Source organism: Rhinolophus hipposideros, assembly GCF_964194185.1.
Source record: "Rhinolophus hipposideros genome assembly, chromosome: 5".
In the NCBI taxonomy this organism is placed as follows: domain Eukaryota; kingdom Metazoa; phylum Chordata; class Mammalia; order Chiroptera; family Rhinolophidae; genus Rhinolophus; species Rhinolophus hipposideros.
In genome coordinates, this window is record NC_138051.1 from 76445644 (window position 1) to 76460635 (window position 14992).

Sequence of the window (14992 nt, forward strand, 5' to 3'; positions counted from 1 at the left end):
ATGCGCTGAGGTTCCATCCTTTCTGTGGTTCTCTTGCCCAAAATGCATAATCTCAAACCAACTGTGTGAAATCACCAGACAACCCAAACTGAGTGACAAATACTCTTCCAAGTCGTCAAAGTCATGAAAGACAAGTAAAGACTGGAGAACTGTTATAGGCAGCAGGGGACTCAGGAGAAATATAACAGGTAACTGCAACACAGGATCTGGAATGGGGTTTCAAAACCTAAAAGACAGTGAAATGGTGAAAACTGGTGCAGTTTGAGTAAGCTCTTTAGTTAATGAGATTGTATCAATACTAATTTCCTGGTTCTGATGAATGATGATTGTACTGTACCTATATAATTACAGAAGATGATAACATTGGGGGAGACTGGGTTAGGGATATATGGAAACTCCTTGTACTATTTTTGCAACTTTTCTGTAAGTCTAAAAGCATTCAAGATGAAAAGTAAAAAAACAAAATCCTTCCAGTACAGTCATTAACAGCAGCTACCATGTTCCCCCCAAAATAAGACCTAACCGAAAAATAAGCCCTAGCATGATTTTTCAGGATGACATCCCCTGAACATAAGCCCTAATGCGTCTTTTGGAGCAAACCTTAATATAGGACTCGGTCTTATTTTCGGGGAAACACGGTACCACATGAACCATCCTCATGAAAATGGCAGTGTGCATCAAAGGGACTGCCATGCTTATTGGAAGGCTGCCATATTCCAAAGAATGTCTACGCTCTTTGTTTTGCAGTCTCAAGGAAATAAGGGCCCCTTAGATATGTTATTTCAGTATACTTGGTAGCATGTACTGAAACCTGGCACCTATTTTCTGAATGCATACCTCATTATATTATAACTTCAGACACTACTGGGGCCCCTCACCCTGAGCGCCAAAATTAGGTGCTCAAAAAAGATTTGTTTTATTGTAGCTGTTCCTTTCTTCTTCTAATGGAGCCCCCTTGCCTGTACAGGAAGCCATTTCTCTGAGCTTCAGGGGTTGGGGGATAGGTAAGAGGAGAGGTCTTCCTAACTGCGTAGCAGCATTTGATGGTGTAAAAGCAACAGCAGAAGCAACCTCTACAATTCATGTGGACAGTCAGTCAACAAAAATGGGGCTGTGGTGAGTTTTTGAGACACACGGCATGGTCCCTGCCTCCATGAGCACAGAGACTTGTGCCTTGACTGGTTTCTGGCTGTGTCTGAGGGACTTCCTTACAAATTCTTCAAAAGCATTTTACATAGGAAGACATCTTGCTGCATTATCTCTGGGAAGGAGATGCAAAGTGTGTTTTAAATATAAAGAAATTGAGTTAGAGACAGGTGTCTCATGATAATTTCTTTCATTTGGATGGTAAATACTTTTTCTCCCCAAGCTGGCATTTGATTTAGTATAACTAACATTAAAAGTAGAGTTATATTAATATGCAGCCTTTTATAATATTCTTTATACTCATTGGCCATTTGCAAACCAAATATATTTTTTATACTTAAAAAAATCTTATTATTATAAGGTTATATATATTCATTGCAGAAAAATTAGCAACTACATAAAATAAGACTATATCGTGTGATTACTAGCGATTTTATTTTTGTCTCATCTTTTTTAATACATGCATATTCATTTTTTAAGTAAAATAAGGATCATTGAATACAATTTTAGATATTTTTTTTGTGATTCCATAGTTTGGCTATGCCATCATTTATTTAAAGTTTTCCAACTGTTGTAAATTCAGGTTTTCCAGTTTCTTGTCATTATAAATAATGCTTACATCAGATATTCCAAGCTTTTTCCTCTTTTAACCCCTTTCTCAGTTTGGTGAAATCTCTGGACTCTCCTTAGAATAGTGTTTCTAAATACATTAAATAAAAGTACAAAGCAAGCCAAGCATATTAAAATATAATTGCAAACAAAAGATCTAGCATCAGGTCTGAGTACTATAATTTCAAAGTAGTGATGACCATAATTGATATTTTGGTATGTCTGCCACAACTATAATGTGATATGAAAATATCTATGATTTCTGTAGTTGTTGAAAATCACACATACGGCTAATATTACTGTAGTTTGTTGCCTATGTTTATACTGATGGAAATGGCTACATTTCATTTAGAAATCAGTGAAAATAAGTATAGTTTTTTTCATTGAAGTTCATTGATGAGCCCTCTTTGCCAATTTCTACCCATAGACATGTTTAAAAACCTCTGGCCTTATACGAATGGCCTTGTTATGTAAATTTTTCCCCACATGTCCAATTATTTCGGTAAGGTAGAACCCTGCAAATAAAATGGTGTGAACTTGACAGGAACCTTGATTTTTATGCCAAATTGCTCTTAAGGAAGCTTAGACTAGAAAAGTCCAGCTGATATGTTAAAGACTGTGTAGTTTAACATTTTCTTGCCTACTTTGAATATTTACAGGTTTTATTTTTGAACATTTACTATAGATCAAACACATTTTTTCCCTTCAATCAGTAGTGAGATTGGATTTTTAAAAATATAATTATTGGCTATTTGTCATAGATTGATAATGGCCAATAAAAAGTCTCTCACTTTCATTCTGTTACTCTTTATTTTCCCTTTGTTTCAAATTTTCAGAATTTTCTTTGCACTTTTTTCTGTAATCATTTTGATATAATTTATTAATGTCAACATAACTTCATGTTAAAGCCTACATTTTATTGGCAAGTTAGGGAGCTCTTAGGGGCTACTTAGTTACGTGTGGTTTTAAGCCCCACAACTTCATACAATTTTGGCAAATAGACCACCCCACTTTTAAGAGTTACTATGGAAAGAAGAATTGGAACTTGAGTACTCTGCACTGTAAATGTGGGCAATTATTCTTATGCGACAATAATCATAAGAAGCTTAGTGGAGTGCTTTAGGACAGAATCCTGGCAGGTAGCCCGTCCTGTGTAAATGTCCCCGTCCATTGCTCTGACCTGTTTTTGATTATGGTGCAAAGTCTTAGGCTATTTAGTTCTTATGGAACCTCCATCCTTATAATTCAGATGAGCCTTTTGGGGGCTAGAGACTGAGAATCTGAGAGGTATAGTCTTCAGAAAAAGCCATTCTTTAACAGTTGGACTTTCGTTACCTCCACTTTTGCAAACCTGTGTTTCATTTTAGAAATAGAATATGCTCCTGCTGCTTTTTTAAAAAACATTTCTCTTAACTTTTGGAGCTGTCCTTTCTGATTTAGTTATTAGTCATATTGAGATGTAGTAAGTTGCATGGGGAAAAAAACAAACCAAAAACATCTGAACAACTTGAACCCAGTAGGCAGAGATAAACAACCTTACAGAAGTATGAGCTACAGTGAGTGGTCCTCCTACTTTCATCCTTATTCTCTATCAATGAAAACATTGACCGACGGAGAATATTGAGGGTCAAAGTTGTTGTCTGCACTGACAGTGGCACACCTGTAGCCCACCAAGTAGACTATTTTAAGAAATAAGGGTTTAAAATATCAAAGATGGTGACATAATTTTAATCCCAGCTAGTAAATTATTCCATTCTTTGACCTGTTGATACATAATGAGGCCCAAGTCTTTCTGCTTAGTACTAGTATCTTTTGTACTCCCTTTCTATAGTGGTTTAAGACGCCTTTTCTAGAAAACATTTCATTTTTCCTTCTGCATAGTCAGGGTAAGTAAGATTCGAATGTGAACATTTTTGTGATTCTAACATATATTGCTATATTACACACACACACACACACACACACACACACACAGGTTTCTGAAATGGTTGGTACCAATTCACAGTGCCAGCAGCAGTGTATGAATGAATGTATTACAGCTCTACCAATGACCATTTTTTGCTTCAGAAATGTTGTCGCTAATTTTGTTAGGTGTGAGATAGTAATTGGCTTTTTATTTCTTTGACTTGTGTTTGTCAGTTTATTTCCCTGTTTAAAATTCTACATGAACAATTCTAAAGAAATATTTTAAGCTGTGAATTATAACTTTACAGATTGTTTTAAAAAAGTAAAAATTTTGTTGATAGTTGTACACAGTCCAGATTATGCTGACATCCCTAGGGAAATGTACAACTGAAATATTAATACAGAATCGGCGGATACCATGAAAACCATTACAAGCAATCCCAAAATTGCTGGTTAAAGCCTCTTGTTATTTTATTTTTCTTTCTTCCTTGACTGTGAAAATACCAGGGTTAACTTTTTTTGCCTTTTTTTGCACACATGCTTATATGTAGCTCATAACCAGGCGATGTGACTGTATTTGATCTACTTACCTGTAGCTTTGAACTATTTACTGTTTCCCCTAAGAATGTGAAATTTTGTTATTGTGGACATGTCAACCAGAAATAGAGCTCTTTATGTGGAATGTCCTAATGATGGCAGAACTATTCATTGGCACTCTTTGTACCACTCTTGTTAAAACTCAAGAACCAGAACCAATAAGAAAACTTCAGGGTAAACATTTGTTTAGTATTAAACATGAAAAATGAAGGTGGGGGAAATGAACCATATATGGTAAGACATTAATACCTCTCTCTTTAAACACAGTGAAACCTTGGCTCTATTGCTCATCAAGGAATAAAGCTTAATGTGTGAGCTGGCTAGTTACTTTTATTTAACTTTTTAAAAATTCATAATACAATTTTAGAAACTTGGGAAGATAGTGTATATCTTATAATGGCTAAGAAATGAGCTTTGCTATCAGTAGTTAAATAACGTGTTTGAATTCTGATACTGCTATTTACTAGTTGTGGCTGGGAAGTGACTTAGTCTCTCTAAATCATAGTTGCCACATCTGTAAAAAAGAAGGAAATTCTTATATTTTTATGGTTGATGTGAATAGTAGAGTGCTTGACAAAGTGCCTCACTCCACTGCATTATACGATTCTAATGTAGTGATTGCAGTGTTGCTTTTTGGCATTCCTGTAGGTTGGCACTAAAATATCGTTATTTTTGGTGGTATAATATGTGTTTTTCAATTCATACATAAGCAGATTTACCCACCCGACTTGAGTGTCCATTCCCTGTTCCCTTTCTCTTCACTTCCTCTGACTTTGATCATCCTGAATTCTCTCCTTAAAGTTTTCCTGGCCTTTCATCAACTGCAGCTCCCCTGTCCTTGTTGCTTTTCTTCCTCTTCCTCCCCACCAAAGTCAAAGTTGATTGTGGGTCTGGCTGGAACAGCTCTCTGCAGTTGGTGGCGAGCTCCACTAGCAAAGGATGGAGGTAGATGGATGGTAGGGAAGAATTAAAAAGGCAGAAGCATGGAGCAAGTAAGAGGTGCTGCCCAAAGGCTGTGGTCCTCAGAGGAAGATACTGTAGTTCAGTGAAATTGAAGGACAGGCAGAGCCAAGAGTGGCCAGAAGGACCAGACTGAGGTATCCCTAAAAGGCTGGTATTTTAGTAAAAAACAAAACAAACAAACAAAACTGAGTCATTTGTCTTGAGATCAAAGTTGAAGTACTAAGCAATTCAGTTTAAGGTCACTGCTGAACCAGACTCTTCTACTAGAGAATTACACTGCTTTAGGATTTTGAATTGAATAAAGTGTTTATGTAAAAAGGGTTGCTTTTTTCCCTCTATAATCTTCAGAAGCAGAAAAATGGACAGTGGATTAAAACAAACAAACAAAAAAAAAATCCAAAGCTTTCATTGTAATTTTTACTCAAGTCAAAAGACTTTATGAACAAGCAGAGTTTGATCATGATAATAGTGAATTTAACACAGGAAACCAGACCAGAATCTTTATCTACACCAATAAAACTGAAATAGATGAAGACCAAATGGAAATGCTTTCTTGGCAGTAATAGCGAGAGCTCTTTTTTAATAAAAAAGATTGATGTTTCTGTACAAACATACATATAAGTTTGGAACGATCTTCCCAGAGTCACCCAACCAAAGATGGGTTTGTTTGATGATAGAGACTGAAGAAAGTGTTAGAAGTTACTTTATAATTATCTCATCAACATTCCCCCAACTCAGAAATGTACTTCTTTAGCAGCTGGGAAAAAATTGCACAAGAATATAGTCGGGTGTTGATGATGACACATGAAAAAAGTTTAAATGATCTTTAAATTTTTGCTTTTTAACATTTTTTCATTTTTATGTAAGGTTTAGTTTCTTTTTTAAATAACACTATTATTTTATCTGATAATTTAAACAAATGATTGTGTTTAATATTTGTTTCTTAAAAATTTTACATTTTTGTGTTATGACATTTCTATATTTTTGTATTTGAAATATATCAATATTTGGTTTCACTAATTTTTGTTTTTATGAATTCTTAACGTTTTTAAATAATTAGTATTAACATGCAAAGTAAACACTTTCATTTTGCCCCAGTATTCAACCACTCTTTTAGAGGATATCTAAGTACTATTTTAGATGAGACCTGAAGGTCAAATAAAGTCAAATGAAGAAGAATTGTGGGACAAATATTCTAGGTAGAGTTTTTCAGGTGAGAAAGGGCATGGTGAGTTTGAATAATTGAGAAGTTCAGAATAGTTGGTTCTCAGAGTTTAGAAGGCTGATGGGAAGGTCTAAGCTGAAATGGAAGTGCTAGGCTGGTGACAGGTTGTGCAGGCATTTGGGAAGCCACGAAAAGTATCTAAGGACCTTTGGGAAACCAGGAAAGGATTTTAAACTTACAGTGACGGTCAGAGTTGCATTTTAGAAGGATCATCTGGCTGCTGTGTAAATGAATTGGATAAAAGCAAACCAGACAGAAGACTTACAAACATTCAGGCAAATGATAATGGGAAGTTGTGGCTGTGGAATGGAGAAAGGGTAGATAGATTTGAGAGAGATGTAGGAATTAGAATTTGCAGGGAATGACAATGGCTCTGGCTTGCACAATTGTGGTGAATGTGGTAACACTCACTGAAATTGGGACTGCGGGGAAAACTGGATAGGTTTGAGTGGAAGGTGATAGGTTCACTTCTCTGCGGGTGCCCACGGGACAAACAAACAGAGTTCCGTTAGGTAGACTTAGAGATCGAGGGCTTAGAGAAGTCTGGAGTCGCATGTAGACTTCTGAGAGTTGTCAATATTGACATGGCAGTTAAAGTTTTGAGTGTTTGGAATACTGAGGATGGGAAGAGGAAGGGAAACTGAATATGAACTGCCAGAGTGGTAGAAGGAAAATCAGGAGAGGGTGGTGCCTTAGAATCCAGGAAGAGTGTTTCTAGAAAAAAACAAAAATGAGATAATCATGTATGCCAGATGATAGGGAGAGTTTGAGCAAGTTAAGGACCAACAACGTATCTATTTGTTTTAAACTTTAAGGCTGACACTGGTGATTGTACAATGGAAATCAGACTATAGTAATTTTAAGGTGAGGAATTAGGCAGCTCTTTCAAGAAGTTTCCAATGGAAGGAAAGAAAGCAGAGTTAACCTGAAGGGTGATAAGGAGGTAGGGTGTTGCATTTAAAGATGAAGGAGGCTTGAGTTTGATTAAATGATGATAGAAATGAGCAGTAGAGAGGGAGAAGTAGAAGATGAAGAGAGGGTGATGAGGCATCAGAGTCCCTGGAAAGTGGACTGAGTAGAGGCCAAAATTTAGGGTGAGATTGGGTTTTGGATTGCAAAGAAAAGGCAGCAAAAGTCTGGATCCAGGTAAGTTTGTATGTATGATGCAAAATGAGGACGTTGGCCTCTGAAATGATTTATTTTTTCTGTGATGTAGACAGCATTATCATTTGCTGAGATGGGAGAAAGCAATGGGGGGAGGTTGAAGGAGAACAGAGAATGTTTGAAATACCTGCTCTAGAGAAGGGGAGCAAGAGCTGACCAGGGACAGCCTGAGGACCAGTTGAGGTTGTTGATGACTAGTGGACAGTGGTCCAATATCTTTGTGAATTTCCCCAGCAGCAGAGGACAGCAGTCTCACCTGCCCTTCCTGACGTGTGTCAGGTGTGACCGAGGAGTTTCTGGAGAGTCAGGTTTCGGTTGAGTCTTTGACGCAAGGAACAGAATGTAATGAATGTGACTCACGCTCGTCTTCGACTCATCGCTGTTGTTCTGTGCTTCAGTATTAAAAGATTCTCTGAAGTTATCGAAGTGTGTTAAGTTCTGTGCTCCTTCAGTAAATCTCCCCAGACTGCTGTCTTGTTTTTCTTTAAGTTCGTGTCCGCTTTTTTATACTATTTCTGTCTCCTCCCTTTCTGTTTTGTCCTTGTTGTCAGTTGTTCTGTCACATTGCTGCCTGCATGCAAGTCCGTACCAGCCTTACACTCTGGACTTTGTCAGCACCTGGAATTATCTCACCTCTGAAATAAAGCTGTGGGCTTGAAGACCAGACAACCAAACTTATTAAAATTATGTGCAAAGTAAGAGTAAATAAACTCTTAAGTGTGATTCTCGCGTCCTGTGCTTGGAGGGTGTACATGAGTGTTTGTACATGAATTTGGTGACATTTATGGGTTGTTTCTCAAGTGTCCGTATATGAGATGTTTGTTGCCTGTGTTCCCATGTGTTTTTCTTTTTTGAATCTCCATGGATTATGATAATCTTAGAAAGCCCCCGGTATTAATTATTATCTTTTATAGTCATTCCTTAGTACTTGCAAAGTATTTTCATATGCATTGCCTGACTTTTAAAACTATGGATTAGATACTTTATGCTGCTATTTCTTATTTTCATCATGGATTTTCAAATACTCATATATTTTATATGGGAATAACATGTGTTTTCAAACGTTTATACATTTTGTATAAGAATAATGTACCATGTCACAATTCAGTCATTTAGTCATGTCATATGTAAATGAAATAGGACAATGTAAAATAGTATTTGGGAGGTTTGAAAAATAAGTATCTATTTTAGCTTTTCATATATTTCAATATTTTATGGACTTCCTCATCTGTGAACATCTCGTATGCATCAACAATTTTAATTTGTTTTTAAAGAAGACGCACAGTAAATATCACTTTTTAAAATTTTCTGTAAATTAATTTAATTTTGATCCTGACCTTCCTTGTCAGGAGGAAGGTAAATTCAGCACCAGTCATAAGGAGAGTTCTCCCCCAACCCCCAAGGTTATGCTAAGGTTTGGGGTCTTGAGGAGAGTTTCCTGAATCGTTGTCAACTGACCCCGCTGGTTACCTAGGAGGGAGACCTGTTGTCCCAGCCCACACATGCTCTTTAGGTTCCATGGCTTTGTGGGATGGGATGCCTTTTGTGCTCACTGCATGGGAACAACCACTGGTGAGGTCCACACCCTGAGTCCGGCTTCTCTTTCCTGGAGCACTTCGAAGCTCTTTCCTCTGAGACCCTGCTCCATCTTATGATGGCTCCCCAGGAGCAGATATTGCTCAGTGATTCACACACCTCTTTCCAATCCAAAAAAACCCCTTTTTTCATCAGAGGGAAATCCCTGTCTCCTTAAACTCTGTTCTCAGTAGACTTAGGTTTTTTTTTCCTTTCTTTTTTTTTCTCTTTAATTAAGAAAAGCTAAAAAGCCTTGACACAAGCTTTCCCTTAGACAAGAAATAACACAATGTAGCCTATTTAAATGGTAGGATATAAGAAGAAAATACACATTTGTTTTTTGAAAAAATAGTAGAGTAGTAAGTTGTAGAGTAATAAAACAACTCAACAGGCCACCTCTCCTCAGTGTTACCTCCTCTGATACTAAACCTGTGTAGCCAAGTCCTTGTTTTTGTAAGTCATTGAAGAATATTAATATTTGTTTGATGTGTTTACATTTTATTGATATAGAGTAATTTCTGATCTAAAATATCAAGCAGAACATCACATTTTAATTTTGTTTTGTCTTATTTTACCTAAGAACACTGGAACTATTTTGGGGCTGATGAGAATCTTGGTCCAGTGGCTGTGAGCATTCGAAGGGAAAAACCAGAAGAAATGAAAGAAAATGGATCTCCTTACAACTACCGAATAATATTTAGAACTAGTGAGGTAAGTGAGAAAGCAAATGAGAAAGGTGAGTCTTCATGGAAGTGAGAAAAAAAAAAAAGAGTAGTAGCAGTAGCAAAGCAATTAAATTCAGTATCACGTGGTTACAAATGTCTCCACATTTGTGTGGAGAATAAACAAAGTCCCCTTTCATTCATTCTGGTGGTGAATAGGGGTAGACACAATGGTTAGAGCTGGATTCTTTCTTGCCATCTTGCGCTGGATAAATGCAATAGATGAATGGGAGTTTAGATTCAGGGAAAGATACGTCCATTAAGTGCAGCCCGAGAAAATCAGAGCCCTCAAAACCCCCAGTGGGACACTTGCCTATCCTGCTCCGTCAACCGCGAAGGATCCAGCCAGCTTGAGGAGCTAGGGTACTTCCATACGACAGAGGGTCACCCAGCACTTAACTCAAGATTCCAAACTATTGCGTTGGACATTTCTTGTCCCGAGAAGAGGAAAAGAGACTTTTTATTTTTCTGCTTTCACTTCACTGTCTCTTGGACATATCCTCTGAGGCCTACAACATAGATTGTTTGAACCAGAGACTAGCTGATGTGGGTTGAAACAGGCTCTTGGATCTTTTTCAGACTCCAAGTACACATAATATATGAGTTTTGATTTTAAAATAAAATTCAGGTTAAAAAAGAAAAGGAAAAATAAAATAGCCAACACAGCATTTTTAAAAAAAACTCAAGAACAAGTTTGGGAGTATGAAGTTCTTGTGTTTTCTTTCTAAACATGTACAGTTGTGCCAGTCATCCATTTATGGCGGCGCCAAATTCACTTTCAGATTGTTGTTATACATTAATGCCGAATACCCCCTTGAGGCATCAGGAAAATAATGGTTTTTTGAAACTAGTTTAAATAGGGCATTTGGCTTCATTTCCCCCATTGAGTTTTAGGGGTTGGTCTCACTTAGGCATTGTTCCTAAACTTGAACTCTGGGGAAATTAAAAATAGGATTTTTAAAGACACAACTTTAATAATCTAATGTGTTACATACAGTGGGCCAGAGAGACATAAAGAACTAACATGCTTTAGTATACTTTTTCTCCACACCAAAGCTAATCATTAAGCAGTATAAATTCTTTTGTTGAAAATGACAAGCACAGAGAACACACTGTGTTTCTGAAGTTGGATGCAGGTAGTTAGTTGTTTCTACCTAGCTTCTCGGATCCCACCAGATTTCTATGAGCCTCATTTCCTTTACTCCCAAGTGTATTTGTCCTTCCTGTTGTTATCTGTTTTCTCCTCCCAGGGCCACTCTGTTTTAAGCCCCTTATCATATTCTTCCTTTTCTATGTTTTTTAGTCCATTGAAATTCCTCTCTTGCCACTGTCCTATCATCCTCCATGCCAGAGGTTGATGTTTTCTGAATTAGCACTTTCTTTCTCAGATCCTGTCACTGGTTTCCACGGTTGTCCCTTTCCGCTCACCTTGCAGGCAGGCCATGTCTGGTCCCAGCCTCTCTCTCCAAGATAACTGCTGTCCCACCTTAACATGCTCCCTGTGCCGTGGTGGGTAAACTACACTGACTCTTGCCTTCCCACCTCTGCTCTTTCATCTCTTGCTCCCTGGGCCTAAAATGCTCAATCTGCACTTCTCTCTGGTTCTCTAATCTTGTACTTTCAGTCCTTTTCCCGCTAACCCATCTCTTGGGTCCATTTCCTAGGCTTTGATTGAAACATCTAAGTCACATGTTGTTCGTGGTTCAAAACACCATCACCACTAATTTTCACGCTCAAATTAATGTTTAGCTGGTGACAACTCTGTTACTGTAGTTGTTCAGGCCAGAAATCTTGAAGCCACACTTGACTCCTCTCTTTTCCTCCCTCCCTCCCCCCAAATCTCCTCCCTCCTGTGCCCCAAATATAAACAAAACTTGTTTACATTGTCTTCAAAATACATCTAGAATTCAGCCACTTCTCCCATCCCATGGCCTGGGCCTGGGTGAAGCCACCATCATCTTTCCCGGAGAACTGTTCTTCGTACTTCTGCCCTTAAACCCTGCATTCTTTTAGCCCAGCAGGGATCCTTTTGAAATGTGATCCAGATCTTGTCATTCCTCAATTGAAAATCCTGTAATGCAGACCTGCTACCGACCACATCTCCCACTCCCCCTCCTTAGTCTTTCTGGCCACACTGGCCTCCTTTCTCTCTGGGCCACCTCACCTCCTCTGCCTCAGGTCTTGGATGCGCCCTGTTCCTCTGGGGTGCATTCTTCCCCAGGCATCCTCTTGGCCAGAGCTCTCTCATTTCCTTCATAAATCCCAGGGGCCTTCCTGGGCCACTGCATCTAAAATTACTACTCCCTCATGCCCCCATTTCACATCTAATTCCAGGCTTTGTTTTAACACTATCTCAAGTATTGTACTTGTTTTGTTCATTTTCTGTCTCTGCCACAAGAATATAAACCCAATGAGGGTTAGACTTTTATCTGAGTTCATTACTACATACGTGCCTGATGCCTAAAATAGTACTTTCCCTCCCTCTCTGTTTCCTTCCTTCCTTCCTTCCTTCCTTTCTTCCTGTCTCTGCTGTTTATTTAACTGCCACTAGTTTTTGTGTAGTTTTTTTCTTTCCAATAAAAATGATCCTTAAATGTGGGTTAATTATAATATCTTTATGAGGCTTTTCATAGAAATAAACTAACAGAAGTCCTTTGATGGAAATACTCTAGATGGTTCCAGTCTACAGCTCCTGGGCTTTGGGGGACAGCCATATATATTAAAGTAAGACTCAGTTTTTATGCCTTTGCAGGGACTTCTCATGCTATTAATTTCTCATGTTCATAAATATTAATATATGGAGAAAAACATGGTCACCACAGGGCCACTCCAGTTGCTTCAGTAAATAGCATTCACGGTAACACAAACACAAAGAGACCTTTGTCATTTCAGTAGAAATAATCATTGCACAACATAAATTTTAAAAACACAAGCTTGCATAGATTTGTAAGCATGAAAATTTGTGAACAAAATCTTAAGGGCACGTGCGTGCTTTTAAGTAGAGGTGTGCATGGGGACTTACGAGGATTCTCTTCCTTCTAGAAGTCATGAACAAAAATATCAGTTATACTAGTGATTCAGGCATAAAAACCAGTCCTTCTCACCTGCTTTGGCTTTCTTCAGGTAGGCTGCTGTCTTCTGGTGGCACAGGATTGGCAGTGATTCGCATTTCTGGCCTTGGTTTCTCAGCTGAAAATACCTCCAGCCTTTGTAGCTTCCTGTCCCCAGGGAAGGTGGTGTGCAGTGACTGAGTTGTTCAGTGATTTCATGTGATTTAAAAAAACAAAACTGATTCTTTCAAATTAGATATTAAGTCATAGGAAAATGATGTTTTTCATACAAGTGTTACTTGAAAATGAATTATTCACAAATGAAAGAAAAGATACTCGTCAAATGAATAGACTGCAAATACTGCAAGTGCCCTTTTCTTGTACTGAGCAAGATGGTGAGTTTTGCTTTTCTTACAGTCATCTCTCTTCTCCACATTTGATTTCCCTCGTGATTCTCCCTTTGGTTTCCATTTTCCCTGCTAGTCCTATATCATGCTCTCTTTGCCTGCTACTTGAAGACTGTTACAGCTTCCTTCTAACTCTATTTTCCGCCTCCAGTTTCTTCCTCTTGTAATTCATCTTGTTTACTGAGTCAGTTTTCTTCAAGTATATGTCACTGTCATCATCCCAGTTCAAAAGAGTTCTGAGAATGCTCGTTGGAGCCAGGTGAGGTGCACACCCCTGAGCTGGCATGAGGGTCTCCAGCCCTGGGGTTCCCCGCTCCTTACAGCTTCACCCCACCCTTGGGCTCTCTTTAGGTCCAGCTGAGCTCTAGCAGTCGCTCTTTCCCACTCACACCCTGTTCTTTTTCATCTTCATACCTTTGCTCTCTGATATTTTCTTTTTGTAGACTCTTTCCTAGATTCCCCGGCCCCTTTTTATGCCACCCGTTCCATGCGGGCCTTTCCTTATGTTTTGAGCCACAGCTCTCACTTTTCTGCCTTTGGATTCCCTTAGGACCTGAGCGTGTTACATTTTTCTTAGTAAATATATCCTTCCTGCATTGCAGCTATGTGTTTCTTACCTCTTCCCGTCTTGCACGCCATACACATCCATCCCCATCCATCCATCAACTTCTGTGTCCTCCTCTATCATCTCTACTGTAGCTCCTGTTGCAGTTCAGCACCTTATAACCTTTGGGCTTAATGGAAATTTGTTCAAAGTACTGGGCTTTTTCCTTAGGTCACCATATAGTGCTTTAATTCTACTAACAACTTTGCCATGTGAAAATTTGGGGAAATGAAGACTATTTTAGGCTTCAGGCCTGGTTAACTTTGCTCCAACAAGCCATCATTCCATAGGGAAATTCCTTTGCTTATGTTTGTATTTCATAATAATGGAAGGTGTTGCAAGAAGTAAGGGAAAACCTAAACTAATTTTCAGTGCTGTCCAGACTCTGCTGCCAAACTGTCATCGTTGTCCCATTATAGAAGCATTTGGGGGTATGACTAGTTTATGCTTGTCAGCAATATATTCTGAAATTTAAAACTTTATTTCTCCTTTATCTTTTGTCATACAAAAACGTATAAAATAGCATCTAAATTCTAAGCATTTATGCTTTAGATATTTCTCTGGGGTATCACTTCCTATTTTCCTAGTTAGTGTACTTAGTGGCATTGTATGGCCATATAGAAACCTTGATCTTACTGAGCTCTTGAAGGAAACACTGTTTTTAGAATTTAAGTACATGTCCTCAGAAGGCTTAATTATGAGTTCCTTTGGACTTGCCTGAGTCGTCTTGAAAATGTTGGCCTCGCTTTTCATACATAAATTATCTTCCATCATTTCCCTCATCCTTTTTCCCTCACTGGCTTAAGCAATCAAGTCATTCCAAGATCCCTCAGGAGGATCGCAGTCTAGGCTTTCAGTGCATTTGATGTACAGTAGTTCCCCCTTAGTTGCGGTTTCAGTTTCCGCAATTTCTGTTATCCAAGGTCAGCCATGGTCTGAAAACGTTAAATGTTCCCAACCATTGACATTGTCTGCTCTTTACATCCAACCATCATTGTCATGGCTCGATGATCCCGGATCAGCCG

At 38.4% G+C, this 14992-nt stretch overlaps 1 protein-coding gene across 19 annotated transcripts in view; it reads left to right on the forward strand.

Annotated features, from left to right (window-relative positions):
* SIPA1L1 (signal induced proliferation associated 1 like 1) overlaps window positions 1-14992 on the forward strand; it is a 335407-nt gene that overhangs the window by 207562 nt on the left and 112853 nt on the right. For all 19 annotated transcript variants that reach the window (XM_081047663.1, XM_081047664.1, XM_081047665.1 and 16 more), the window contains one exon: window positions 9765-9895. In XM_081047663.1, coding sequence (XP_080903789.1) covers window positions 9765-9895 — 131 coding nt within the window. The remainder of the gene's footprint in view (window positions 1-9764; window positions 9896-14992) is intronic.